This window comes from Cervus canadensis, chromosome 14 (genome assembly GCF_019320065.1).
Source record: "Cervus canadensis isolate Bull #8, Minnesota chromosome 14, ASM1932006v1, whole genome shotgun sequence".
Lineage (NCBI taxonomy): Eukaryota > Metazoa > Chordata > Mammalia > Artiodactyla > Cervidae > Cervus > Cervus canadensis.
In genome coordinates this window covers 4683945-4710380 of record NC_057399.1, presented here as the reverse complement: position 1 = coordinate 4710380, position 26436 = coordinate 4683945, and the positions used below count along the sequence as shown (strand labels likewise).

The 26436-nt window shown below is 39.2% G+C and overlaps 1 protein-coding gene across 1 annotated transcript in view; it reads right to left on the bottom strand.

Moving 5' to 3' along the window:
* Nucleotides 1–1295: 1295 nt before the first annotated feature.
* HPGD (15-hydroxyprostaglandin dehydrogenase) overlaps nt 1296–26436 on the bottom strand; it is a 38458-nt gene continuing 13317 nt past the window's right edge. The window contains exons 4-7 of the mRNA XM_043487034.1: nt 23674–23770; nt 9126–9202; nt 5822–5985; nt 1296–3019 (exon numbers count right to left, since the gene is read on the bottom strand). Of these exons, the coding sequence (XP_043342969.1) occupies nt 2881–3019; nt 5822–5985; nt 9126–9202; nt 23674–23770 (477 nt within the window). The 3' untranslated portion in view covers nt 1296–2880. The remainder of the gene's footprint in view (nt 3020–5821; nt 5986–9125; nt 9203–23673; nt 23771–26436) is intronic.

Here is a 26436-nt window from a genome sequence, read left to right as displayed (position 1 = left end):
GCAATGCAGGAGACCTGGGGTCAATTCCTGTGTTGGGAAGGTCCCTGGGAGGACGGCATGGCAACCCACTCCAATATTCTCTCCTGAAGAATCCCCACAGACAAAGGAGCCTGGCAGGCTGCAGTCCATGGGGTCACAAAGAGTCTGACATGACTGAACAATTAAGCACAGCATAGCACATCCTTCACAGCATCTATACAGTGATGGAGAGATGGTACTTTTTGAGTATAAGATAAAGAAAACAAATGTTTTTATGGATTAGTGATAGGAATTAGTAGTAAGTCCATACATCATGCAAGATGACCCCCGGGTCACTAGCTATTGTGGAGCTAGACCCCAGAACATCACATCATTATAGTATTATGGAGTTAGTGATATCTTTGGGCTTCCCTGGTGGCTCAGATGATAAAGAATCTGCCTGAAATGCAGGAGGCCCAGGTTCTATCCCTGGGTTCGGAACATCCCCTGGAGGAGGGCATGGCAAACCACTCCAGTATTCTTTCCTGGAGAATTCCATGGACAGAGGATCCTGGTGGGCTACAGTACATAGGGTCGCAAAGAGTCAGACACGACTGAGCGACTAACACTTTCACTTTCACTTTATTCATGGCTCTTAAAAACAACCTTTAGTTGGTGCTAAGTGACAAGCTCAAGTCTATAGCAGGGACACTATCAGGGAAAATATCAAATGTATGTCATGCCTGTCATTTGCCCATTTATTCTCAAATCCATCCCTTTCCACTACACTGCTCAGTTCTGTATCACCAGAGGCTGACCCTGCAAACTACATGCAAGAAAAAGCTATTTACAAATGATACTTAATTTGTGAAATGACTTAAATTTTTATTAAATATGTACACTGTCAGACCTCTTCAGTGTCCTAAATTTATACACAGGGCAAAATTAGAAATTATCACATAATCACTTCTATTTTAAATGTTACTACAAGTATATAAAATTATGTTCATATGGGACAACTAAGTGTGTTACACATTTCAGTGTCATTATCCAATCTCTTAATCTTTTTTCAGTACCCATACATTTTTAGTTTTGCTACCTTGGGACCCCTACTTCACATAATAAGAAAAATTTGTTCAAAAAAACGGTTTTCACTGAAAAATTCCATTTAAGGTTTCACCACTCTCTTCCCTGCAAATTTAATGTTTATTTTTCTTAACCAGTATATACAGCACCATATAACATTATGATTTATTTAAAGTTGTTTATAGAAGAAACTTTTTAATGTAAAAATAATCTTAAAAAATAGAACACATTTTTTTCAGTTCTACTCAGTATTTGGGTTTAAATGTCTGCATAGTTTATTGATTTAAAAACAATAATTCAAAGTACAATGTATAGTGAAGGCCACAGTACAAAGACTTCTCCATAAATTAAAAGCTTAAGCTATAGCTTTGAGCATTACAGTGGAAGACAGAGTAAGATAAATGATATTCCTCATACCTACATCACTAACTGGTTTGTTACCGGCACAAGTTATGAACACCCTTGTGCCTAATTATACAACTTAACTTTTCTTAGATTTTCAATGATGTTCACTTCTTGGTGTTTTCCAAATATTTGGACATCTAGACAACAGTTCCTCATATTCAATCCACTCCTCAAAAGTGAAGGTAATAGATCTCTATGGCAGAATTAAAACAGAGTCATATCTGACAATTCACCAATATCTCTAAGAAATCCATACTAATCTCACATGGATGGATTTTGCTCCCACCTGGGAGCTTAGGAGCTAGCAGGCAGAATGAGGTACTTTTCAATATTTCTACAAGGAAATGACTGATTTGGAAATCTTGCCTGTCATTATTATTAGCATTAATTATTGCTTGCAAATAGCATTATCCAAAGCAGGTGCATTTAATGATCCTGTCTTAAAGTACCTGACAGGGAAAATGACAAAATACACAGTTATTTTTACCTCTTGTTTTTTTTTTTTTTTACTTTTTTTTTTTTTTTTACCTCTTGTTATTATGGCTTTGAAAACACAAAAACATCTTCAGTTGAGGCTGTCACAAAATTGGTTTCTTCTCTACATCTATACATAGAACTGAAAAGCAGGCATTTTTGAAATTGGCACAAATAAAGAAGGAATCTGAAAAAAAATTACATTTGTATTTCTTTCTTAACAAGTGTGTCTTAAATACAACATTTGAACTATGCTTATTTGCTATAGCTTTTAAAGTTTCATTCCTGAGAATTTTGGAGTCAAAATTTTTAAAGCAAGCACAGAGGAAAAGATGTTTTCACCAGATGGAAGGGTGAACTGTAGATCAACACCTCAGTCAGCTAATTTTTGTCATTTTTCCATACATTAGATTTTTCATTTGGGATATATTCATACAGTCATTTACTCCTTACCTACTGGGCCCTAAATATGCCATGTTCTCAAAGAGCTGAAATAGTCAGCTGAAAGATGGTGCATAAGTAAAAGTTATTGTTACTAAATATTTGCCATTGTAGGTAGCTTCCTTCTTTTAAACTGTGAACATAGAGACAAAATGAGCTTTTTACATCTGCTTTGAGTTAAATAACAATTCAAGTATCTCTTTTAAAATGAAGTTCTGAAGAAATTAACATTTATGAATCACAGATTTAAATATATCTTCTGAAAGGCAGAATATTCCTGGAATATCCCTTGTTTAGACTATAAAGATCAAAACCTAGCTTTGGTCCATGTCATATTTTTGATAGTTCCTCATTTTTAAAAGTCTGTATACTTAACTAATCATTTAGAGAAAATGAACATCACATGCGTGAAAGGAAGGCTTAAAACAGTAACATTTCACTTAAAAAGCTATATTCAATAGAAGATGGAGTATGTCATTTGTGCTTATTTTCAGTTAAAGCTGACATATAAGATGTTCACTGCATTTTCGTGTGAAATGGGGTTGTGTCATAATCTTGAAAATGAATTCCCTTAGAAGTTGTGATCTTCATAATAGCACCATTCAAAGCATCATCCTCGATGAGTGTTATTAATCCATTGGCAATCATTGAAGGGCTAAATATAAAGGGAAAATCAATATTTTAAAATTAAAGAATAAGGCATAATTGTCACATCACTTTGAGTTATTTTTGAAGTATCTATTACCTTTAACAAATAATAGGGAAATGTATGTTACGCAGCACTGCTACCTGAGTTTTTAATTCAATGAGATATTCACTGAATTATAAATTTGCTGTAGATGTCCACACCTAACCTTCTGTTATTTTGATAGGAAGGATTCATAAATTTATCCTCATTATCTACATTGAGTAAATGATTATTTTCCCACCTTTAGCCTATCAGCAGAGTTTAGACCTATCAGAAATGTTCTTAGAGTAGAAATTTAAAGAATTGTCAGTTTAGTCACTCAGTCGCGTCTGACTCTTGCCGTCCCATGGACTGCAGTATGCCAGGCTTCCCTGTTCATCACCAACTCCCAGAGCCTGCACAAACTCATGTCCATCAAGTCAGTGATGCCATCCAACCATCCCATCCTCTGTCGTCCCCTTCTCCTCCTGCCTTCAATCTTTCCCAGCATCAGGGTCTTTTCCAATGAGTCAGTTCTTCACATCAAGTGGCCCAAGTATTGGAGTTTCAGCTTCAGCATCAGTCCTTCCAATGAATATTCAGGACTGATTTCCTTTAGGATAGACTGGTTGGATCTCCTTGCAGTCCAAGGGACTCTCAAGAGTCTTCTCCAACACCACAGTTCAAAAACATCAATTCTTCAGCGCTCAGCTTTCTTTATAGTCCAAGTCTCACATCCATATATGACTACTGGAAAAACCATAACTTTGACTAGATGGACCTTTGTTGGCAAAGTAATGTCTCTGCTTTTTAATATGCTGTCTAGGTTGGTCGTAGTTCTTCTTCCAAGGCACAAGTATCTTTTAATTTCATGGCTGCAATCACCATCTGCAGTGATTTTGGAGCCCCAAAAAATAAAGTCTTTCACTGTTTCCGTTGTTTCTCCATCAATTTACCATGAAGTGATGAGACTGGATGCCATGATCTTAGTGTTCTGAAAGTTGAGTTTTAAGCCAACTTTTTCACTCTCCTCTTTCACTTTCATCAAGAGGCTCTTTAGTTCTTCTTCCCTTTCTGCCATAAGGTTAGTGTCATTGCATACCTGAGGTTATGACCTGTGTACAGATTTCCTCAGGAGGCCGAATTGTAGAAGGAGAAAGAATTTTAGAAGGATAAAGAATTGTAGCCAACATTTATTGAATATCTATTATTTATCTGCTACTGTTTTAAGTACCTTCCATTTATCAACTTGTTTGTAGACTTTCCAAAGTCCTGTAAGCTTGTTATACTATCACTCCCATTATACATTTGAGAAAATTGAGGTACCCAGAGGTTGACGGATAAGTTTGTGGTTGGTGGTGGAGTCAGGATTTGATACCGATGACTCCATCCTGTGAAATGTCGACTGCTCTAACTCAGACATGGTTAGTAAAGTGGTTGAAGATAGGGGGCCACATGAAATGTCACGAAGGGTATATTTAAATATTGCTTGGAATTTAGGCTTAAGAAACCTGTATGCAGGTCAGGAAGCAACAGTTAGAAATGGACATGGAACAACAGGCTGGTTCCAAATAGGAAAAGAGTGCGTCAAGACTGTATATTGTCACCCTGCTTATTTAACTTATATGCAGAGTACATCATGAGAAACGCTGGGCTGGAAGAAGCACAAGCTGGAATCAAGATTGCCAGGAGAAATATCAATAACCTCAGATATGCAGATGACACCACCCTTATGGCATAAAGTGAAGAGGAACTAAAGAGCCTCTTGATGAAAGTGAAAGAGGAGAGTAAAAAAGTTGGATTAAAGCTCAACATTCAGAAAAGATGAATGGCATCGGTCCCGTCACCTCATGGGAAACAGATGGGGAGACAGTGGAAACAGTGTCAGACTTTATTTTTTGGGCTCCAAAATCACTGCAGATGGTGACTGCAGCCATGAAATTAAAAGATGCTTACTCCTTGGAAGGAAAGTTATGACCAACCTAGATAGCATATTAAAAAGCAGAGACATTACTTTGCCAACTAAGGTCCGTCTAGTCAAGGCTATGGTTTTTCCAGTGGTCATGTATGGATGTGAGAGTTGGACTGTGAAGAAAGCTGAGTGCCGAAAAATTGATGATTTTGAACTGTGGTGTTGGAGAAGACTCTTGAGAGTCCCTTGGACTGCAAGGAGACCCAACCAGTCCATCCTGAAGGAGATCAGTCCCGGGTGTTCATTGGAAGGACTGATGCTGAAGCTGAAACTCCAATACTTTGGTCACCTCATGCGAAGAGTTGACTCATTGGAAAAGACCCTGATGCTGGGAGGGATTGGGGGCAGGAGGAGAAGGGGACGACAGAGGATGAGATGGCTGGATGGCATCACCCACTCGATGGGCATGAGTTTGAGTAAACTCCGGGAGTTGGTGATGGACAGGGAGGCCTGGCGTGCCGCGATTCATGGGGTCGCAAAGAGTCAGACATGACTGAGCGACTGAACTGAACGGAACTGGAATTTAGGCACTTCTTCCAAAGACAATTAAACATCACCCTTTAAAAAAGTACTTTTTTATGGCTAAAGGTATTAATAATTCATTCTCTACATCTAAAAACAAAATTCATGATATATAAATAGAGGCTATTCAGAAACCCAGAAAAAAGTTTTTTTGCAGAGATTTTGCCAAACCAAAACTTTGAAGCTAGCATGAGTTTCTCAGATGTAAAAGCTAATTTTTTTCCCTTTTGATTGTTTATATCTAGATGGCCCTTTGCTTTGTCATATTAAAGGAAGATAGGTATAGCTTTACTTACTCCAAAATTCCATAGTATTTCATCATATCCTTGATAGGACCCATGTATTCTATATATTTCCCCATGTTTTCTTCTTTTTCAATGGATTTGAGGATGGGTGTATCAACAAAGCCTGGGCAAATTGCGTTCAGTCTCACACCACTGTTCATGAGATTAGCAGCCATCTGTCAATTGGAAGTAGAAGGTTGCAGGTTTCAGGAGTTTTGTAAATGTATCAAGTATGGTAAACTGATAATTAAAGCTACTTAAAAGACTCTGATGTGAAAACCACTAACAGCTATCCTTCTAGCTCTATAAAGATAGCTATGGTAAGGCTGACTGATGGCAGAAAGTAAAAGAATACATAACTAAAGTGGTAAACTAATTCCCAAAAATCTCACTTGATTACTTTCTAAAAAATTCAGTATTGAGCACTTCTGAAAGTACTTGATTATCTCAAGTATTCTTACCTAGTCAACACTGCAGGAAGCTGAAGGTAAGAAGCTAAGGCTTAGGTGGGAAGATGTGTATGTGTGACGGAGCCCATTCACTGTCCACCCGAAACTACCACCATGTTGCTAATCAGCTGTACCCCACCACACACACACATAGTTTAAAATAAAATAAAAAATAAGCTAAGGCTTTAGAATTGATATGTTTTTTTTGAAACGGGTTGTATTAAAGTATTCTTACTTACTTAAAAATACTTTTAGTGGAAAATTTTAGGACTTTGATTATTCTAAAGACATTTAGTAATTGGCACTATCTGGAAGGCAATTTTAAGTATTTTCAGACTAACATCTTTTGGCTTAATTTTCAACCTATCGATTTTATTTGAACTATTTGTAAAACAAAATGTAAGTCAGTTGTTTGTAGATTCCTTTTTCTTCCTTGCTAAAATTTACTCATAAGACCTCAAATCAATACTCATAGTGCTTCAAGGTTATCTGTGGACAAACACAGAGTAATCAGAAATTTGAGTTGCCTGATGTGGACTAAGGTCAAACAAAATTATGCTCTGCTTTCTTGTTTCAGCTCCTCTACCGTAAACAAGCATACTTTTCAGGGTACTTGCCCAGGTTTTTCTCATCTTTGTGCTTTTTGTCGGTGATATTATTATTTGAAATGCCCTCAAGGCATAGTGCTGGAGTGCTGTCTAGTATTTCTAAGTGCAAGAAGGCTGCAATTTGCCTTATGGGAGAAAATACTTACATTAGAGGAGCTTCCTTCAGGCATGAGGTATAAAAGCTATTGGCCATCTATTAATAATACAATATGTATTACACAGAGTACATATTAAATAAGGTGTCTTTAAATAGAAATATACTTAAAACTATGCTGTGTGTGGATTGGTTGAACAGGGCAGTGTGACCAGAGGCATGCAGGAACTTAACCCCAAATTTCCCTTAGAAGCAATAGTTCAGTATCCTCTAATACAGTGTTTGCAAGTGATTTTACAGAACATAACTAACAAATAATGAGCATCAACTGTACAAGTTCCAGTCTTGTAACTGTAAACACAACGTTTCTGGTCTTTGCTTTGATTTACTTTGCTTCCCTGGTGGCTCAGCAGTGAAGGATCCACCTGCAATGCAGGAGCTGTGGGAGACATGGGTTTAATCCCTGTGTCGGGACGATCCCCTGTCGGAAGGCATAGCAACCCACTCCAGTATTCCTGTCTGGAGAATCCCATGGACAGAGGAGCCTGGCGGGCTACAGTGGCAGAGTCTGACACCAGTGAAGTAATTTAGCGTGCACGCATGAATGCACTTTGTTTTGTAATAATGTCATGTGTTCATTAAAAGTTGATTTAAAGATTAAGACTTTGCAAGTTAAATTAAAATTTCCAATCAGTTTCGATTAAGAGTGTGACAGCTGCTTATCTTCCTTTTTGACTGAACATTTACCATTCACCGTCTGCTTTCTCTATGCCTATCATTTCTTGCTATTAATGATTTCCTCGTCATCAGGCCCCTCTCTCCGTCTCAACCAGAGTAACCACTGCAGAGGTCTCCCAACTGCTCTTTTGTCTTCTACTTTTGTCCTCTCTCTTACATTTTCTTTGTTTTGTTTTTTGGCAGCACCACACAGCTTGTGGGATCTTAGTTCCCTGACCGGGGACTGAACCCTCGCCCCTGGCAGTGAGAGTGCAGAGTCATAACCACAGGATCACCAGGGAATTCCCATACATTCTCTAAATAGTAGCAAGAATGGTCCTCTTCACATGGAAATATAATTTTGTCACTCCTGTGCAGAAAAGACCCAATGACAGCTATACTTACAATAAAGTCCAAGTTCTTGACCTTGACCCATAAGTCGCCTTTGGTCTGGTTCTTGCTTACACCTCCGGTCAAACATCATTCTACTTTTCCCTGTTTATTAGGCTCCACTTAAGCTGTACTTTTTTTTCCAGTTATTATAAAAAGGTACATCATACTATCAACGCATGTGGTCAGTTACAGCTAAATTATTTTTTTAAGCTCGGCACACATTTACCCTAGATCTCTATGGAGACAGAATCCTTGACAATGCTGCCAGGTAAAAGCTAGCCTCACCCCTTCCTCCATCCTCCAGGCTCTGACTCATTTTTACCATATCTTCAGGATAAGTAGTGCATGGAGCATTTAAGGAAGTCTATAGTTAATCATTTTTTAATTTGGAGTCAATTTCAAAAATAAAGCCTTTTTGTTTTTTTAATCCTTAAGGATTTTTTCAGTAACCTGTGTTTAGAATCTACTTCATGTTAAAATAATCTACTCTATAGTTGGTCCTTTATGTTACCTGGAAACTATTTTTAATAGTAAATAAGGATGAGGTGGTTAGCTAGCATCACCAACTCAATGGACATTAATTTGCGCAAACTCTGGGAAATAGTGTAAGGCCAAGGAAGTCTGGCATGCTGCAGTCCATGGGATCACAAAGAGTCAGACACGGCTTAGTGGCTGAACAACAACTCTGAAGTATAATTTATTTTTCTATCTTTAATCGAAATGTATCTAAAAATTTTAAAGCAAATTTTGGCTTTTTTTTTTTTTTTCATAAAAATGTAAACATACAATGCACTCTAGCTGCACTGTTTACTTTTTCTGCCTTTTTTTTTTTTTTTTTTTTTTTTGGTCATACCATGCAGCATGTGTGATCTCAGTTCCTTGACCAAAGATTGAACCCATGTCCCCTGCATTGGAAGCGAGGAATCTCAAAAACTGGACCACCAAGGAAGTCCCTAAATGTACTGAATTTTAACTCTGTCCCTCTCTACTTTATAGAGCTCATCTGTCACATTTGCACAGAAAGAGAAAGAGAGATATTGTGGCTGTGTTCTCACCGCTGCCGAGCGTGTGAATCCAACTATGCCATGTTTTGAAGCACAATAAACAGGCTGCTGTGCAACAGGCATGAGCCCTGAAACAGACAAATAAAAACCAAAAACAATTTTATTTTAAAAAAGCAGACAAACCCCAACAATTGCTGTGAAAATAAATAATCTGTGCCTGTTCCATTTTAAGATTGATCTTAGAAAAAACTCTAAGGTCATCACTGGACAACTTTGCAAAACTCACTAGTCCTAGCATCGTATATTTCTAGCATGACCTCTGCTCTATTGTTCTGAATTTACAGTTGGTAAGTTACAGCCTAGGGATACAGGCAAGGGTGATATAAAAGTTTATCTGCTTCCTTGACAAAGTCAAGAAAAGTTGACCTTATCTAAAACACCAAAAGAATCATCTTGAAAACCAGTAAGTTACTATCTAATTTTCAGTTTTTAAGCCTGGATTTTAAAAAGTGTATATTCTACATTTTTTAAGGCTGAAGGAATTTAAATAGCTTAAGCAGGATTTGGAGGGTATTATTTGTCTTCATTTTAAGTTGGTCAGCATTTCTCTGCCCTGAACTGCCCTGAAAAATGCCTCTAAGTGTTGAAGAAAATTAAAATTTAACTTCTTTTGATTCTGATCTGTAGCAGATGCCTAGATCTTCTCGTTCCATGACTTAAGAAAAGAAAACCAGAAACAAAAATGCTTGATCCTAATTTATTTCCTTTCATAATTACATACTCAACAACAGAATTCAAGCAATTTTACAATTGGCTTAATTTTCCATAGACATGCAATAGTAGCTGCTCAAATATATGATTAAATTCACAGTCCAGGAAAAGGCAGTATTGTAGCATATATAGTATCTTTTCTCTCCTACCTCCCAGCCCAATAGCACCTCCCAGCCAAAGAAACGAAACAAGAAAAACAAACTTTACTGTAGATATTTGTACTACCAAGCTTATCTTTTTTGAAAAAAGTTTTTTTTGTTTTATGGGAGTATAGCCAATTAACAATATTGTGATAGTTTCAGAACAGTGAAGGGTCTCAGCCATACATCTACATGTATCTGTTCTTCCCCAAACTCCCCTGGATGAGAGGGGTTTTGGGGGGAGACAGTAGGTCCTTGTTGGTTATCCATTTCAAATATGTACATGTCCATCACAAACTCCCTAACTATCCCTTCTCCCATCCTTCCCCCCAGCAACCTAAAGTTCATGCTCTATGTCTGTGAGTCTGTTTCTGTTTTGTAAATAAGTTCACTTTTATTTCTCCTAATTGTCAATTCTCTATCTCAATCAACAGTGAAACTTTTAATTACAGCCGTTTTTCCATCTTGGCTTTTAACTTCCTAAGTCAATGTGCTCTATCATTTTTAAAATTTGTGCCTGCTCCAAATCAGGAAGCAGCAATCCCTGATTACTATAATGTTATTACTATCAAATATCATGCTAATACTACTAAATGATTCTGCTGAGATGTGCTCACCTCCACCCAGCTAACTAGTCCCAGAACACTACTGATCATGAGCCGGTTACGCCAAAGTTCAGCAAACCTTAACCACTTCCTGGGTGCCTGCCAGGTCTCAATTTATGAAGTATGTTTGCTCAAGAGCAGTTTAAATCCCTTGGATGGGAGATCACACAGAGGGCATCCACCCAGTGATCTCAAAGCATGGAACATGTGCTTCTCCTTTTCGTTTTGTTTTTGTTCAGTAACATGTGCAAGTTAATTAAGGTCTTCAGTGTCAGTCAACAAGAATTCATGATTCTTTCACAGATGAATTAGGTATACAGGTGTATTAAGAGATCAAGATAAAGCAAATAAACAGGTACAGTCAGACACTGCTGCTTCTTGTTCTTGTAAGTTAGTTACTGTTCTACCATCTCCTTCAATGTTTATGAGGTCAAGGCAGTGGTTGCAGGTGGTGTTCACAGACAGCAGAAAATGCAGAGTGAACCTGAATCAGAGATGAGCTAGTTGACAGCCACAAAACTCAGAAGGACGCTGATCACAGATGTTGTCAAAGATGAAGGTGGGATGAATTTCTGTTATATATGTGAGAGCACTGAACTTCTGAACCCAAACTGGTTCAAAGTGTCACAGCAGTGAAGGAGATCTAATACTGCTGTGTTGCTTCTAAGAAGCAAGCTGCAAAACGCATTTTCATTTAAAGGTATATTGGAGATGCAATCAGAATTTGTCTGCATTTAAAGTGGCGCTTGGTCTTGTGCAAAGTGGCGCTCCTAGCATTCCAGTGATATTTTCACTGTGATCCTGCAAAATGTTTCCTCTTACTCTGCTTTCACTTTCTGGTATTAGATCAAAGGCTGCATAAATCCTTTTCAGACATTCTAAAACCAAACATCCTTTTAAGATATTTTTACAGCTTGGTGGTATAACTGGCATAAAATAAACTGCACATATTTAAAGTGTGTGGTTTGATAAGTTTTGACGTACGTTGACACCCACGAAACCATGACCACAATCAAGATACGGACACAAACATCCCCCAAAAGTTTCCTTGTGCGTGCTCTGTCATTCCTTCCTTCTGCCTTCCCCTCCCCTCTAAGCCACCTCTGATCTGTTCTGTGTCACTATAGACTAGTTTGCCTCTTTTAGAAGTTTATATAAATATAAGCATACAACATAAACTTTTCTACCTGGATTCTTTCAGGATAATTCTTATGGGATTCATCCCATGTTGTAATGTCTATCAATAGTTCACTTCTCGTTCTTTCTTTTTCTGAATAGTATTACACTGTAAGGATATACCTATCAATTGCATATACCTTGCTCTTTTGATACATATATTCAGTTTGGAGGATGATAAAAGAAAGAAAATTCTATTTTTCAATTATTTTATTTAGGCAAGTTGTAGTTAATTTAGTTAAATAGTTTTGTTTATCTCCCTACTACATGCAGAATTTAACTATTGCTTCTTACATTTTGAACAGCTAAAAATCCTGCAGGGTTTTGCCCCCAACTTTCCAACTAACTTTCAATGTAGACATTTGCTCTCTCTCCCTCAGTTTGCTGCTTTGGAAAGGAGGGCTAAAGGGAGAGAGAAAAGTGTTTTTTTTTTTTTTTTTTGACAATGACTTTAACTGAGGTTGAAATGTTTCAGAAATCCAACATTTCCTCTTGGGTCTCACGACCCAAGTATAAACATTATTTCTGTTGCAGTTGCAGTCAACTTCAGTATTGGTTAGCCATACTCTATAACTGACCTTAGACTCACAGTACTAACATATACTTATATATGGTTTCCACACGCTCCAGATAAAAATCTGTTCTGAGGCTAGAAATAAGGGTCAGCACAGAGAATTGTTCAGGGTGTGTCCAATATGACTCTGGGATCACCACTCACATGGTAGTTTGTAGAGATTGTGCCCCACAGAGTTCCTGTAGGTTATAACCTGCACAACCATACATGGAAGCCCTCGGTGGTAGAGGAGCATGAACCAGTGGAGGTAGGAAGAAAACAAGTTTAAGCATCGTGTCATAGAAATTAAAAATGGAAATACTTTAAGAAGCCTACATTGGTTACTTTTATCAAGTGTAGAATCAAAAGAGAATCACTTTTCTTTGAGATACTAACAAGCTCAAAATCTCTCATCTAAAATTGTAGCTGTCACCCAAAAGTAAATAAAAAGAAAAAACTGGTGCCAAAAAATCCATGATGAACAACAACAACAACAAATCAAACTTAAAAAAGTAAAAATAGTAGCCCTCTTGGTTTCACCTCTTTCTCCAGCTACCTCTGCATAGCTCCATAGCTTACCCTAATCAGGCTTTCATCTGACCAGTCCAGTCAAACAGATCTTGTGGAGGTTGCCAGTGACCTACGTCTGCTAAGGCTAAACCTTCGTCTTGCTGGACACTTTCCTCAGCAGCAACCAACGCAGTGAATTAAGTTCTCCTTGAAACACTTTCCTCCTGTCTCTGGTGTCCTTCCACCTCACGCTTGCTAGCAGCTCCTCCTCCTCCTCAACCAGACCCAGGAATAGGCTGGAGGACCCAAGAACTGACCTTGGCCCTCTCTGCCTTTTTAAATAATTTTATTTATTTGTTTATTTATTTTTGGCTGTCCTGGGTCTTCCTTGCTGTGTGGGCTTTCTCTAGACTCAGAGAGTGGGGGCTACATCTAGTGTACAGGCTTCTCACTGCAGTATCTTCTCTTCTTGCAGAACATTGGATCTAGGTGCGTGAGCTCTATGGTTGCAGCTCCTGGGCCCTAGAGCATGGCTCAAAAGTTGTGGGGCACAACTTAGTTGTTCCAAGGCATGTGGGATTCTTCCCAGACCAGAAGTAAAACCTGTCCTGGGTCTTCCTTGCTGTGTGGGCTTTCTCTAGACTCAGAGAGTGGGGGCTACATCTAGTGTACAGGCTTCTCACTGCAGTATCTTCTCTTCTTGCAGAACATTGGATCTAGGTGCGTGAGCTCTATGGTTGCAGCTCCTGGGCTCTAGAGCATGGCTCAAAAGTTGTGGGGCACAACTTAGTTGTTCCAAGGCATGTGGGATTCTTCCCAGACCAGAAGTAAAACCTGTCCTGGGTCTTCCTTGCTGTGTGGGCTTTCTCTAGACTCAGAGAGTGGGGGCTACATCTAGTGTACAGGCTTCTCACTGCAGTATCTTCTCTTCTTGCAGAACATTGGATCTAGGTGCGTGAGCTCTATGGTTGCAGCTCCTGGGCCCTAGAGCATGGCTCAAAAGTTGTGGGGCACAACTTAGTTGTTCCAAGGCATGTGGGATTCTTCCCAGACCAGAAGTAAAACCTGTCCTGGGTCTTCCTTGCTGTGTGGGCTTTCTCTAGACTCAGAGAGTGGGGGCTACATCTAGTGTACAGGCTTCTCACTGCAGTATCTTCTCTTCTTGCAGAACATTGGATCTAGGTGCGTGAGCTCTATGGTTGCAGCTCCTGGGCCCTAGAGCATGGCTCAAAAGTTGTGGGGCACAACTTAGTTGTTCCAAGGCATGTGGGATTCTTCCCAGACCAGAAGTAAAACCTGTGTGCCCTGCATTGGCAGGGAGATGCTTTACCACTCACTGAGCCACCAAGGAAGTCCCCTCTCTTTCTATGCACACTCTTGCCCTCCGTGACTTTATCCATTCTTGTGGATGAAATACATTCTCTCAATGTCTCTTTCATTCTCTCTCTCACATAAACACACATGATTTTCAAATTTAAATTCCACATTTCCAGCCAGGATCTCTTCCTCTGTCTCGAGACATCCCATTAGTTTTCTTCCCTTAAAATACAGTGTGTGCTAATTCAAAAGCTTTTATAGGAGTGAATTCATTTTAGAAATATGTGTTTGGTACCAATTAGGTGCCAAATAGAATGAAAACATGTTTTAAATTGTTAGTTAAAAATGTATAAAACCAAGGGGAGGATCACTATTTGACCAGAATGTCATCTCGTATATTATTTAACCATTTAAAAATGTCCTTTTAATTGAATTTGTTGAGAGGAATTACAGGAGTTTGGATCTGGGGTGCCAGACTGCTGCTGCTGCTAAGTCTCTTCAGTCATGTCCAACTCTGTGTGACCCCATACACGGCAGCCCACCAGGCTCCGCTGTCCCTGGGATTCTTCAGGCAAGAACACTGGAGTGGGTTGCCATTTCCTTCTCTAATGAAGGAAAGTGAAAAGTGAAAGTGAAGTCTCTCAGTTGTCTCCGACTCTTCGTGACCACATGGACTGCAGCCCACCAGGCTCCTCTGTCCATGAGATTTTCCAGGCAAGAGAACTGGAGTGGGGTGCCATGGCAGACTAGCTGATCTCAAATCCTGAATCTACCACAGTGAGCTCTACCTTTAGAGGGGTTACTTCTGGATACCGTGGTGTTTTCCTTGTGTGAACTTGAGGAGTAATAGTAGCTATTGTGAGTCCTAAATGAGCTCATTTACACAAAATACTTAAAACTGTGCATACCACGTAATAAGCTCTACCTACCATTTGCTGTTATTTTTCTATAAATGCAAATTAAACATTTTTCTTAAGATGAGCCATCTCAAAGTCTTGTTTTATTAATTAGTTTACCTGTTTATCCACAGTGCACCTTTTTTATGAAAATGTATCTTTTACACTAAAATGCCACAAATCTTGTACAGCATCCTAACTCGATTTGGTTTCTGACCCTTGGCCAACTGTGGACTATTGCTAGTCCTAATTCAAAAGTCTTTACAGAGTGCCTTCATTTAAGAACTATGTATTCAGTAACTTTAAATACAAAGGATAATGAAGTAGTATTTAAAATATGCTCTGTTGAAATATGTAAACGAAACCGGAGGGCCCCTCATGCAGGGGGGAGGGTAGAACTTTGATATTCAACCAGCCGGATGACCCCATCTGACTTCACAGGGAGTTCTGCCAGTATAATGACTGCAGGCGCAGTTGCTGGAATGAATTTAGATATTTTTAAATCTTGCAAATTAATTCCCATATGCACAGAGAAATTCTTTTGTCTTCATGTTAAAGGATTTAAGAATAACAAAACAAGGATTGTGACCAGGAGAGAACAGTCATTTCTGGACGTTGTGAGGAATCCTCAATTGTGCTTTAAAATAGATGCCTTAAATTATAAAAAAGTTAGGAAGAAACTTTTTGATGCTTATTTATTCTAGGCCCAGCACTGTGCAAGTTTACTTAAAGAATTGCAAAATGGCTCTCTCCAAAATAGAACACATTTAATTAGTAGCAGGTTTATGTCTGTCATAACTGAGATTAAGAAAAATAATATCAACAGAGGGAGACATTCTACCCATGAAACAGAGAAATATTTTCTACAACCACTCAGGATAATAACACCAAATGACACCAACTGATGGAATAACTATCAAAAAATGTTTAAATACTTGAAAATTAAACATGCAATTACAGAATAAAGTCATTCAGAAAGCTAAAATATCATTTCAGTTTCCACATTAGTTCTTCTACCTTTAACATTCTTTCTACCCATATTTACAAAAGATAGCTTCAATATCTACATTTCACTGAGAGTAAAAAGCTCAAAAAGTTTTGGTGCAAAAAACTGAAATATGCTCAGATGGCAATCGTACTGAATCCTTGAACATACTTGCTTTTAAGTGGATAGAAACCACTTAAAATAATGTATAGTGTAAAATAATGTATAGTGTATAATAATGTATAGTGTAAAATAAACTATACAGAAGTGTTAAAGAAATGCGACTTAGGAAAGTAAATTGAGAGTCTAAACATACTGATTTCTTTGCATGATAAACTTTGGGCTCAGCAGCTGTGCCCAAAAGCAGGAATTGGAACTCTTCACATTTTCTACCCCTCTCACATTGTCTACCCACCTCTCTGCGTTTGACCACTACTTCTTTAATAGAAGGGGAAAAGAGAACGAGTGAGAATGCATTTATCTATGTTTATGCAGAAAGCTAACTGAAGTACCTGGTGGATGTCCTCATTATATGATCTTTCACACAGCAGAAAGATCTTATCTGACCTTATCTGATGCCGCTTTTTCCCCCTCAGTCTCATGCCTGCCGTTAACAAATTATGCTTTGAAATGTGCCATGACGTAAAAAGTGGCATAAATTTTCACAAAACGACTACATCTTCTGTAATAAAAATCTTTCCAAAAGGTAACTTAAGTAGCACTTTCCAGGGATTGTTAATTCTCAGAAAGTTGCCCCTAATGTCCCATCAAAATACCCCTTCCTAAAAGTTCAGTTATTGCCTATGCTGGGTTTAGAGGAAACCAAGATGAGCTTTTTTAGCCACTCAAAGAATGTCCCTGTGCAAACTTTAGGGGCCTGCTCCTCAAAGTGGGGGCCAAGGACTGGCATCATAATTGCAGGACCCACCCCAGAGTCAGAATTTACCTCTAAACAAGGGTAATGTCTCTCATATTGAATTCTGAAAGACTATCCATTTCCTTAACAGTCTTCCCCACCCCCAACATGGCTAGGAAATGCTAAATTTTTTATCCATTTCTCAAAGGCCAATATATAAATATTTGATCTTTCCTATTGATTCATTCTAGTGTGTGTCTTCTTAATAATGTTAAGTCAAAAGACAGCAAAATGGTACCATGAAGACTTTCTTTGGTACTGAAGGAGGGAGGTGGTTCTTTGGACCAGTGAAAATCCAGATAATGCAGAGTCATCCATTGTACAAGATACACTAAAATTGTTGTTGTTCAGTCTCTGTGTCCGATTCTGCGATCCCATGGACTGCAACACGCCAAGCTTCTCTGTCTTTCACTATCTCCCTGAGTTTGCTCAAACTCATTTCCATTGCTTTCTTTACTAATTCTCACCACTTTTCCCAAGTTATGCAACTTGTTCAACATGAGTTGTTCAACTATAAATTGGAGATAATTAAATGGACTTCTATTGTATGGAACTGTGAAAGTTAAATGTGACATCATACAACCAATGGTTTATCACAATGCCTGGAACTTGGCATTTGCTAAATATGTTAGTCCCCCTTCTTTAAAGCAAGAAGAGTTGCAGAGGCTTGTACCATGTGATTACCTGAAATTTCTGGTCTGTTGTGACATTCCAGTCCAAATGCTTCTCTTCAGGCCACGTGAGTCTTAAAGACTTTCACCACTTACTATGTTTCTGTTTCGTCTATGCCATGTTAATGGGTTGGCCAAAAAAGTTTATTTGGGTTTTTCCATAAGATGTAACAGAAAAATCCAAATGAACTTTTTTGGCCAACCCAATATTTAGTGCTGCATACTTACAAGAGACACTGACATATAGCTCCTGGGGTAGAAAGTTTGCTTTCATACCCCAATTCCTTTCTGTAGATGTTCAACATGTTTGGTTACCTTGAATGTGTTATTTAAAGTGGTAACCTTAGCATTTTTACTGTAACACAACAAATTATATTGTTCTAGATATGACATAGCTCAAATGAGTATGTCACTGGGATGGTATTTAGCTACAAAAAATTCTAAGATATTCAAATATTTTCACAGGACCCTTAATGTTTTCAATTCAGTGATATGACCTTCATAGTGTCACTCACAAAATGCCACTGAGTGACTTATTTCTGAAGCACATAGATCACCTGCAGCAAATACCAAGACCGCAGCAGCTAAGCACCTGGGAGCAGGTTTGGTGGGCAGACTCCTTTTCCTATGATGACTTCTCCTCTTTTCCCACTATTTGAGAAGTATAGTGGGAAAAGTATAAAAAAGAACTAAGTATAAAGAAGCATACTTGACTCCTATTGGATGTCTGGGGCTTCCCAGATGGCTCATTAGTAAAGACCCACCTCCCAATGCAGGAAGCATGAATTTGATCCCTGGGTTGGGAAGGTCCTCTGGAGGAGGATCCACTCCAGTATTCTTGCCTGGAGAATCCCATGGACAGAGGAGCCTGGCAGGCTACAGTCCACAGGGTCACAAAGACAGACACAACTGAACATTCACGCACACATGCATGGGATGTCTTAAGGGAGCAGAGCTGTTTGATTATCTGCATTAAACCAGATTTTGCTCTTCTCTGCTGTTCAACTTTTTCTAGCTTAATAATTAAGGATGAATGTGGCAAAGTGAGTGCAGGTTTATATATTACATTTATAGACAAAAGCTCATACCAAAGAGTCTGTGTGGTTAACAGAGATTGGAACAACTTCCCTGGCTCCAGACTGGAGACACCCTTCCCTCAACACAGCAAAGAATCACTCTCTACTGTAACTACTCCTCTGTTTGTTAAACTTATTAATTGCATCTGATACTCTGTCTGCGTCAGTGGTCATTACTCATTAACTTCTCTGCCCAAACCAGTGTGTCAACTCGAGGTTTTACTATGATATTAAATGATTCCACTGGATCTGGTCACGAGATCAAGGGATGGACTCTGGCTGAACTAAATAGTACCCACTATTCACTTCAACAGAGAGAGCAGTAGGGGAAAAGAGGAAAGGTCTATAGGGAAGGAATATCTGGAAAACACAGGAAGCAAGCACTAGAACTACTTTTCCTATGATTTCATTTGTCAGTTATATCTCATATAAGCTGAGAAATAAAAACAAACAAAACTTTGACTCTGGTAATTCTCAAAGATGTTTTTGGTTATCTGACATTTGCCAACATGCTCTGACTTCAAGGGTACAAAATTTTTGATATTATTTCTGAGGAAAGTGTGAAGATGTGAGACACCCACAATTTATTTTCTGCTATACTATTACAAAATCTTGTATTTTTATCAAACTGATAAAGGAAAGACCTTTTATTTCATTTCATTAAGGGAAGACCAGAGGCTCTTAGTGACTGGATAAACACAAAACAGTACATTTTAATATTCTTTCGGAGATGAGGGAACCTCAATATCAAAGCCAAAGGTCAGAGGAGGGCTAGCAGAGGCTGCCAAGATGGGCCAGAGGTGACAAGGAAATGGTGTTAGATGTTGCAGGTATGGAGGATGGGCATTATGAAGGTACCCAGTCAAGTGTAATGGATAGAGATGAACTAATGAACCATCATCAGTGGAGTTACCCTGCTTATTGAAAGGAATATCAGAGGGAGAATCATTTTGGATTGTTCTGATTTTCACTAGATTGTAAGAGTGTCAGAAAAGTAACTCAAAGCCAGAATGGTCTCCTCATTGAATTTCTATCCATTCATTGCTTTGTCTACACGACTAGCAAAAGATTCACACATGGTTCCCAATATTAACTCTGGGATAATTAAGAAGAGAATTCACACTCAGGAGGGGAGGTGTGACAAACCAAGCTCTCAGCCAAGAAAGGCGAGTGGACATCTAATGTGAGTGGACATCTAAGTTGCTCTTCTGTATGGCATGTTTTGACTTGTGACATTGGTAATCTCCCCACATGGTTCCAGGGCTTTACTCTGTGTGTGTCAAACAGGGCAAAAGCTTAAGCTTTCACTGAAGGTTGAGTAAGTAGTCCTGAGATTAAAATAGTGCCCAGGAGTCCTGAAGATACTGGGACATCACACTGGCTTAATCAAGTTACAGGACTTCAGTTTCTCCTTCTTTATAGTTAGGCTAAGATAGACATGGAAACAGACAAAGATTTAACAAACTCATAGACAGAAGAGAGAGAAAATCTCGCGGTTAAGGCATAGGGGATCTCCTCTCAGGCTGCTGGTATGAGAATTCCAACTCCCCAGCTTACTTGAGTGTAAGGTTGTGCAAGATACTTATTGTGCTCTCCAGCCTAGGCTCCCTTATCTTCAAGATGGAGATTATAGAAATACTGCGAAGGGCTTTGAGAGAGTTAAGTGAGATAAGGACTTCCCTGGTGGCTTAGTTGGTAGAGAATCCACCTGCAATGTGGGAGACCTGGGTTGGATCCCTGGTTGGGAAAATCCCCTGGAGAAAGGCATGGCAACCCACTCCAGTATGCTTGCCTGGAGAATCCCCATGGACAGAGGAGCCTGGTGGGCTACCATCCATGGAGTCACAAAGAGTCAGACATGACTGAGCGACTAAGCACAGCACAAGGTACCCATAGTATTTAAAAGAGTATCCTGTAAATGGTGAGTGCTCAGTTAAAGTTAATTGTTGTTACATGTTTAAATAATTTCATTGGATAAGAGGCAGTACTACATTGCATTTCTCTATTCATGCTCTTGGGGGAAATTGAGCCTCTCCTGCTACAGAATCTCTCCCAGAGAATCCTATATTGATTCAACACTGAGGGCTTCTAGTCTTCTTGAGACTGAGATCAGTGCCTCCAATGATACAAGGTCAAGGGTCTCCCACTATATGGCATTCATGGTTCTCCAAGTGTTACTAGACCTCTTAACTTTTAGAGGGAATACATGGAATTACATTTTGATTGCCACTATAGGTTCTTTTCCATGTTTATATTTTAATAAACTTTATTAAACATTTTTCTTAATTCTCCAATCATTTATATATTTTTCCTAGGATTTTATTTCAAAGGTGTATAGATTTAGCCTTGACAATTTCCCTTTAGGATTCCAGCCTCTGAGAATCTAAACTTCAGCCTTCTCTAGGATCAAATATGTCTTTTAAGTATTGCCCATGCTTTCACCTTTTTCTTGGATTTGAAATATTATAATTTGTAAGTAGATGTCACATTAGGAAAACTAACCAGATTATCCTGAAAAGTTTATATAACTACATCTTTAATAACTCCAGAGATGTCATTTTTGTCTTGAAGCAACCCAGAAAACGAGATGCTAGTTTATTTTTGAGAACCTCTAAAGAAGGAGATGTCTACATTTCTACTTGGGTGAAGTTCACAGTGGTTTAAGCACTATCTGACAATGATTCCCAATGGAATGAGAAAAACACCGAGCCTCAGACACGTATGTGATCACAGATACCTCCAATGCTGATGCTGGAGCTGAGAACAGGAAGTGGGCACACTGATCTGCCATTACCACAGTAACTGAAACCAGCCTGATGACTGACGAAAGTCTCATTGTTTTTGGACACAGATAATTTAGACTTGCTGTCAATATTGCTCAGGTTGCTACAATTTCATGATTCCACTTGAACTATTCAAGAACCATTCATGATGATTTTCCTAGAATTTTCAAAGTGAAGTCTTTTGCTCCAAAAGTTCCTGCCAAAAGGATTATAGCTGCCGCTGAACTGTGCTTAGTTGTACTTGACTCTTTGGAATCCCGTGGACTGTAGCCTACCAGGCTCCTCTGTCCATGCAATTCTCCAGGCAATAATATTGGAGCAGGTTGCCATTTCCTACTCCAGGGTATCTCCCTGACCCAGGGATTGAACCTGCATCTCTAGTGTTTCCTGCATTGGCAGTGGGTTCTTTACCACTGTGCCACCTGGGAAACCCTAAAGGTTTATGGCTTATACCAAGTAAAATGATATCAGCTGATCACACTGCCCTGAATAAAACACAATTTGAATTGCACATTGTGGAAAGAATGATCAGCTCTCTGCTGATGTCCACCCTTAGGCACACAACTAGCCTGCATTTTCCAGATTCCCAGCTTCGGCCAGCCTGGTTTCCCAAAAGCTTGCATACAGAAAAGGTTTCCTGCAGTGAGCATCTTGCCCTAGGTTGACCCAAGAGTGAGGAACAAGTTTATTCTATATTTAAGCCACTACCCATTTGGGTCTATTTATGAAAGAAGTTTAGCACTGGAGGGAGGTGGAGTATGGCATATCAAAATATATCACCTGGGCATAAGGGTGACTTTTGAGCTAAAGGCACTTGTAAAAAAGCAGGTGCAAGGGAGCACTTTAATCTCTCTTTTCTTCCTGAAAACAGGACACAGAACTTAAAAGATGCTGTCCCAGTCCCAGGAGGAAGGAAACTATCATCAGAGACTGGTGTCAAGCAGAAGAGACATCTTTACAGATCTTGTTAAAATAACTCCTATCTTTCTTGAGTCTCCTCATATATTTTAGTTACTTTCCCACAAATGCCTCACTTTGCTCAACCTGGTTTACAAACACTGAGGTCTCACTGTTTCTTTGGATCTTCATTTTCCCATGGGGGCTCTCGTGGACATGTGAAAACCTGTATGCTTTGCTCCTCTGTTGATCTATCTTATGTCAATTTAATTCTCGTGCTGGGCTAGAGACACTGAGAAAGAGATAAAGTTTGGTTTCCCCTACAGTGTTTCCCAACTAACTATATATGCTGTATTTTAAAGTTATACACCCTTACTACCATCACACATGAGTAGAGATACCTTAACTTCATTTTAGTCCTTTTTAGTCCATCAAAGCTGTTTTTACAAACTTTACTGTTTAGGAATCTCACAATAACCTTGACAAATAGCAACACTAGGAAAATATATATGTATAGTCAAAGCTATGGCTTTGTCAGTAGTCACGATGGATGTAAGAATTGTACCATAAAGAAGGCCGAGTGCCAAAGAATTGATGCTGTTCAATTAGGATTCCAGTCTCTGAGAATCTAAACATCAGCCCTTTCTAGGATCAAATATGTCTTTTAAGTATTGCCCATGCTTTCACCTTTTTCTGGAGAAAAAGGTCTTCTCCACTTTGTGCTGGAGAAGACTTTTGAGAGTCCCTTGGACTGCAAGGAGATCAATTCAGTCGATCCTAAAGGAAATCAACCCTGAAATTTCATTGTAAGGATTGCTGCTGAAGCTGAAACTCTAATACTTTGGCCACCTGATACAAAGAGACATCTCATTGGAAAAGATCTTGATGCTGGAAAAGATTGAAGGCAAAAGGAGAAGGAGGCAGCAGAGAATGAAATGGTTAGATAGCATCATTGACTCAATGGACATGAATTTGAGCAAACTCTGGAAGACAGTGGAGGTCAGAGGAGTCTGGTGTGCTACAGTCCATGGGTTTGAAAGAGTCAGATATGACTTAATGACTGAGCAACAATGACATGTTTCTTCAAAACAGTACTGCAGTAGGTAACTTTAAAGTCACTAAAGAAACTTTGAGTTCAAACTTTTGATATTATGAAACAGAAAATCCCATAGAACCAGTAAAAAGAAAAGTAAACCAAGTTGCCATTTCAAACCTGAGCTGGTAATAAATACACTTTGAAGAGATACTTCTGTGGCCCAAATGACCAGTAAGAAATAATTATTGACATCATAATTGTCCTTACCTGCCAAAGAGGACATATTAATAATGATGCCACCTTCACCTCCGTTTTGTTTGCTCATGTAATCCAAGCCCAGGTAGGTTCCACTGATCACAGAAACCTAGTCCAGGGGCAGAAATAGGAAAAGCAACAGAAGCATTATATTTTATGATATAATCACACCCCAATGTTTCTATTGCTTTCTCAGACACTGATGGAGACTCCTGCAAATGTTATCAATGAAAGGTTATAAAATGGCTGTGTTTTTGTTTTAAAGCCAGTCATTAACTCTTTTGTTTGCCTAAACTTGTAGAGCTCATCACATTTCTGCAAAACTTCACTTAGTTGCCCAGTTTCTGAGATTTTATGATAAATGTTATATTGCAACAGTGTCTAATTAACTTGCATTAATTCACAGCACCTTCAAGAATTCTATATATTATTTTTCTCTTCTAAATACTGGATACAAAATTTATTCACCCTGTTTAGCCCATAGTTCTCTTGCCCAGGTATTCTACATCCATCTGCTGTGTTTCATTCTCTTGCCTCTTGGAATATATCATAGTGGATACCCTTGATTGCCTGTACAGTTCTCATTTCCTTCTTTTTTGCATTTGTATCTACTGTATCTATTGTATCTCATGTAATACAAAGGAAGGCAATCTCCCTTGCTTTAGTGCAGACAGTGGTTAATCTAATTGAGTCACAGAAATCCCATTCCCCTTGCCTGTGACTGGTTTAGGAGATGAAAGTGACCCATTTCCCAGCCAGTAAGACCAGAGGAGTCAGCTGCAAGTGGGGTCCAGGTTGGGGAGGGTGATGAAAGAGGATGCTGCAGAGAAAAATTTCAGTGCTCTTAAGAAAACCAAATGATTGCATTACTCCTTTTTCATTGCTTTGTACACAGGGAATGGCAGGGGACATTGCCTTGAAAAGCAGGGATATTACTTTGCCAACAAAGGTTCAGTTCAGTTGCTCAGTCGTGTCCGACTCTTTGTGGCATTGGGTGCTGCAGCACAGAAGGCTTCCTTGTCCATCACCAACACCCAGAGCTTGCTCACACTCATGTCCATCCAGTTGGTGATGCCATCCAACCATCTCAGCCTCTATCATCCCCTTCTCCTCCCACCTTCAATCTTTCCCAGCATCAGGGTCTTTCCAGTGAGTCAGTTCTTCACATCAGGTGGCCAAAGTACTGGAGTTTCAGCTTCAGCATCAGTCCTTCCAATGAATATTCAGGACTGATTTTCTTTAGGATGGACTGGGTGGATCTCCTTGCAGTCCAAGGGATCTCAAGAGTCTTCTCCAACATCACAATTCAAAAATATCAATTCTTCAGTGCTCAGCTTTCTTTACAGTCCAACTCTCACATCCATACATGACTTCTGGAAAAACCATAGCTTTGACTAGATGAAGCTTTGTTGGCAACGTAACATCTCTGTTTTTCAATATGCTATCTAGAATGGTCATAGCTTTCCTTCCATGGAGCAAGCGTCTTTTAATTTCATGGCTGCAGTCACCATCTGCAGTGGTTTTGGAGCCCCAAAAAAGAAAGTCTCTCACAGTTTCCATTGTTTCCCCATCTATTTGCCATGAAGTAAGAACTGGATGCCATGATTTTAGTATTCTGAATGTTGAGTTTTAAGCCAACTTTTTCACTCTCCTCTTTCACTTTCATCAAGAGGCTCTTTAATTCTTCTTCACTTTCTGCCATAAGGGTGGTGTCGTCTGCATATCTGAGGTTACTGATATTTCTCCCGGTAATCTTGATTTCAACTTGTGCTTCATCCAGCCTGGCATTTCTCATGATGTACTCTGAATATTAGTTAAATAAGTAGGATGACAATATACAGCCTTGACATACTCCTTTCTCGATTTGGAACCAGTCTGTTTTTCCAAGTTCGGTTCTAACTGTTGCTTCTTGACCTGCATACAGATTTCTCAGAAAGCAGGTCAGGTGGTCTGGTATTCCCATCTGTTTAAGAATTTTCCACAGTTTGTTGTGATCCATACAGTCAATGTGCCACACAAGGCTTTGGCATAGTCACTAAAGCAGAAGCAGATGTTTTTCTGGAACTCTCTTGCTTTTTCTATGATCCAACGGATGTTGGCAATTTGATCTCTGGTTCCTCTGCCTTTTCTAAATCCAGCTTGAACATCTGGAAGTTCACGGTTTACGTACTATTGAATCTGGCTTGAAGAATTTTGAGCATTACTTTGCTAGCATGTGAAATGAGTGCAATTGTGCAGTAGTTTGAACATTCTTTGGCATTGCCTTTCTTTGGGATTGGAATGAAAACTGACCTTTTCCAGTAGTCATGTATGGATGTGAGAGCTGGAATATAAAGAAGGCTGAGTACTGAAGAATTGATGCTTTTGAACTGTGGTTTGGAGAAGACTCTTGAGAATCCCTTGGACTGAAAAGAGATCAAACCAGTTAGTCCTAATGAAAATCAGTTCTGAATATTCATCGGAAGGACTGATGTTGAAGCTGAAGCTCCAATACTTTGGCCACTTGATGCAAAGAACCGACTAATTGGAAAAGGCCCTGATGCTGGGAAAGATTGTAGGCAGGAGGAGAAGGGGATGACAGAGGATGAAGTGATTGGATGGCATCACTGACTCAATGGACATGAGTTTGAGCAAACTCCAGGAGATGGTGATGGACAGGGAAGCCTGCTGTGCTGCAGTCCACGAGGTGGCATAAAGTTGAACATGACTGAGTGACTGAACAACAACAATGGCTGGAATGAAGTTATAGAGATAGCATCCTTAAGAGGGAACCAC